The 1,136-nt window shown below is 60.8% G+C and overlaps 1 protein-coding gene across 1 annotated transcript in view; it reads right to left on the reverse strand.

The window, feature by feature from the left end:
- MLPH (melanophilin) overlaps positions 1-1,136 on the reverse strand; it is a 36,469-nt gene that overhangs the window by 16,230 nt on the left and 19,103 nt on the right. Inside the window, exon 4 of the mRNA XM_007943620.1 lies at positions 496-545. Within this exon, the coding sequence (XP_007941811.1) occupies positions 496-545 (50 nt within the window). The remainder of the gene's footprint in view (positions 1-495; positions 546-1,136) is intronic.

Consider the following 1,136-nt stretch of genomic DNA (forward strand, 5'->3'; position numbering starts at 1 on the left):
GTCATAGCTGTGAGTGTGGTCTGTGAGTCGTGTGTGGCCATTGCAATGAATTACTGAACCTGCTGAGAAGGAGAGAGGCCCTGGGAGGGACTGCTGGTGACAGAACTGGCAGAAAGGTAGAGGCATGTCTGACGTCTGCCTCAGAGGAATCGGCCTGGGCCAATGCTATGGATGGAGATTCTCCCCCTTGTGACGTGAGAGGAGGTCAGCGGCCCCCACCACGCTGTTTCCCAAACATGAACTAAGACGTGTCAACACGAGAGGTCCGTTGGGAGCAGGAGTGTGGCCACACTCCTGGCTGAAGAGACGGCCATCAGTCCCCTCAGGACAGGCTGCTCAGCAGACAGACAGCCTTTGGCCCCCATGGGCTGCTGGTGTCACAAGTGGCCACCACTTCCGATGTGGGAAAGGAGTGTCCGGACCTGACACACGTGTCCCTGTGAAGTGCCACAGCAGTGACCAAGTATCCCCAATGACAACTGGGAAAGTGCTCACGTCAGCCCCTTCGGGGACAGAGGAGCCCAGTGGAGGCGTGGCAGGCTGTGCTGGGGGTGGGTGGCAGGGGAGGTGGCAGGGGGCTGGAGAGGCCAGCAAGGTGCTGAGCTGGGTGGGAACTCAGGGGGTTCAGACTGCTTTCTGACAAGGCCCTGACCATGTCCGGGCCCCCGTGGGGGTGTCCTGGGACAGCAGGGACACACCAACAGCACAAAACACTGGCTTCCCACCTGGCACCGAGCGCTGGGCCCTCGGTCCGACAACCCTGACCGACGCCTGCTTCTCAGGTAGCTGTCAGCAGCCCCGCCCACACTGCTTTCAGCCTTGTCCCTCTGCCCAAAGCAGCGACGGATGCGGCCATGCCAGTGTCACCCAGGACGAGGGTCTGCGGCTAGAAGACACATAGACCCAGGCGGGCTCCAGTTGTGAGAGTCCTCCTGCTACTTCCACACCCAGGAACCAGGTATGATGCCCCCTGCTTCAGGTGCTAAGCCAAAACCTATAATTCATAGACGCAGCATAAACACAGGTGATGGAATAAAACCCCAGGGAGACACGGAATCAATGTGTGCCCCTCAGCCTGCAGGTGAGCGGGGCCTCGCGACTGCCCTGGGGCCGGCTCTGGGGGGTGAGGGCGCCCC

Source organism: Orycteropus afer, unplaced genomic scaffold, assembly GCF_000298275.1.
Source record: "Orycteropus afer afer isolate SDZICR_OR568_19922 unplaced genomic scaffold, OryAfe1.0 scaffold00006, whole genome shotgun sequence".
NCBI classification, from domain to species: Eukaryota; Metazoa; Chordata; class Mammalia; order Tubulidentata; family Orycteropodidae; genus Orycteropus; species Orycteropus afer.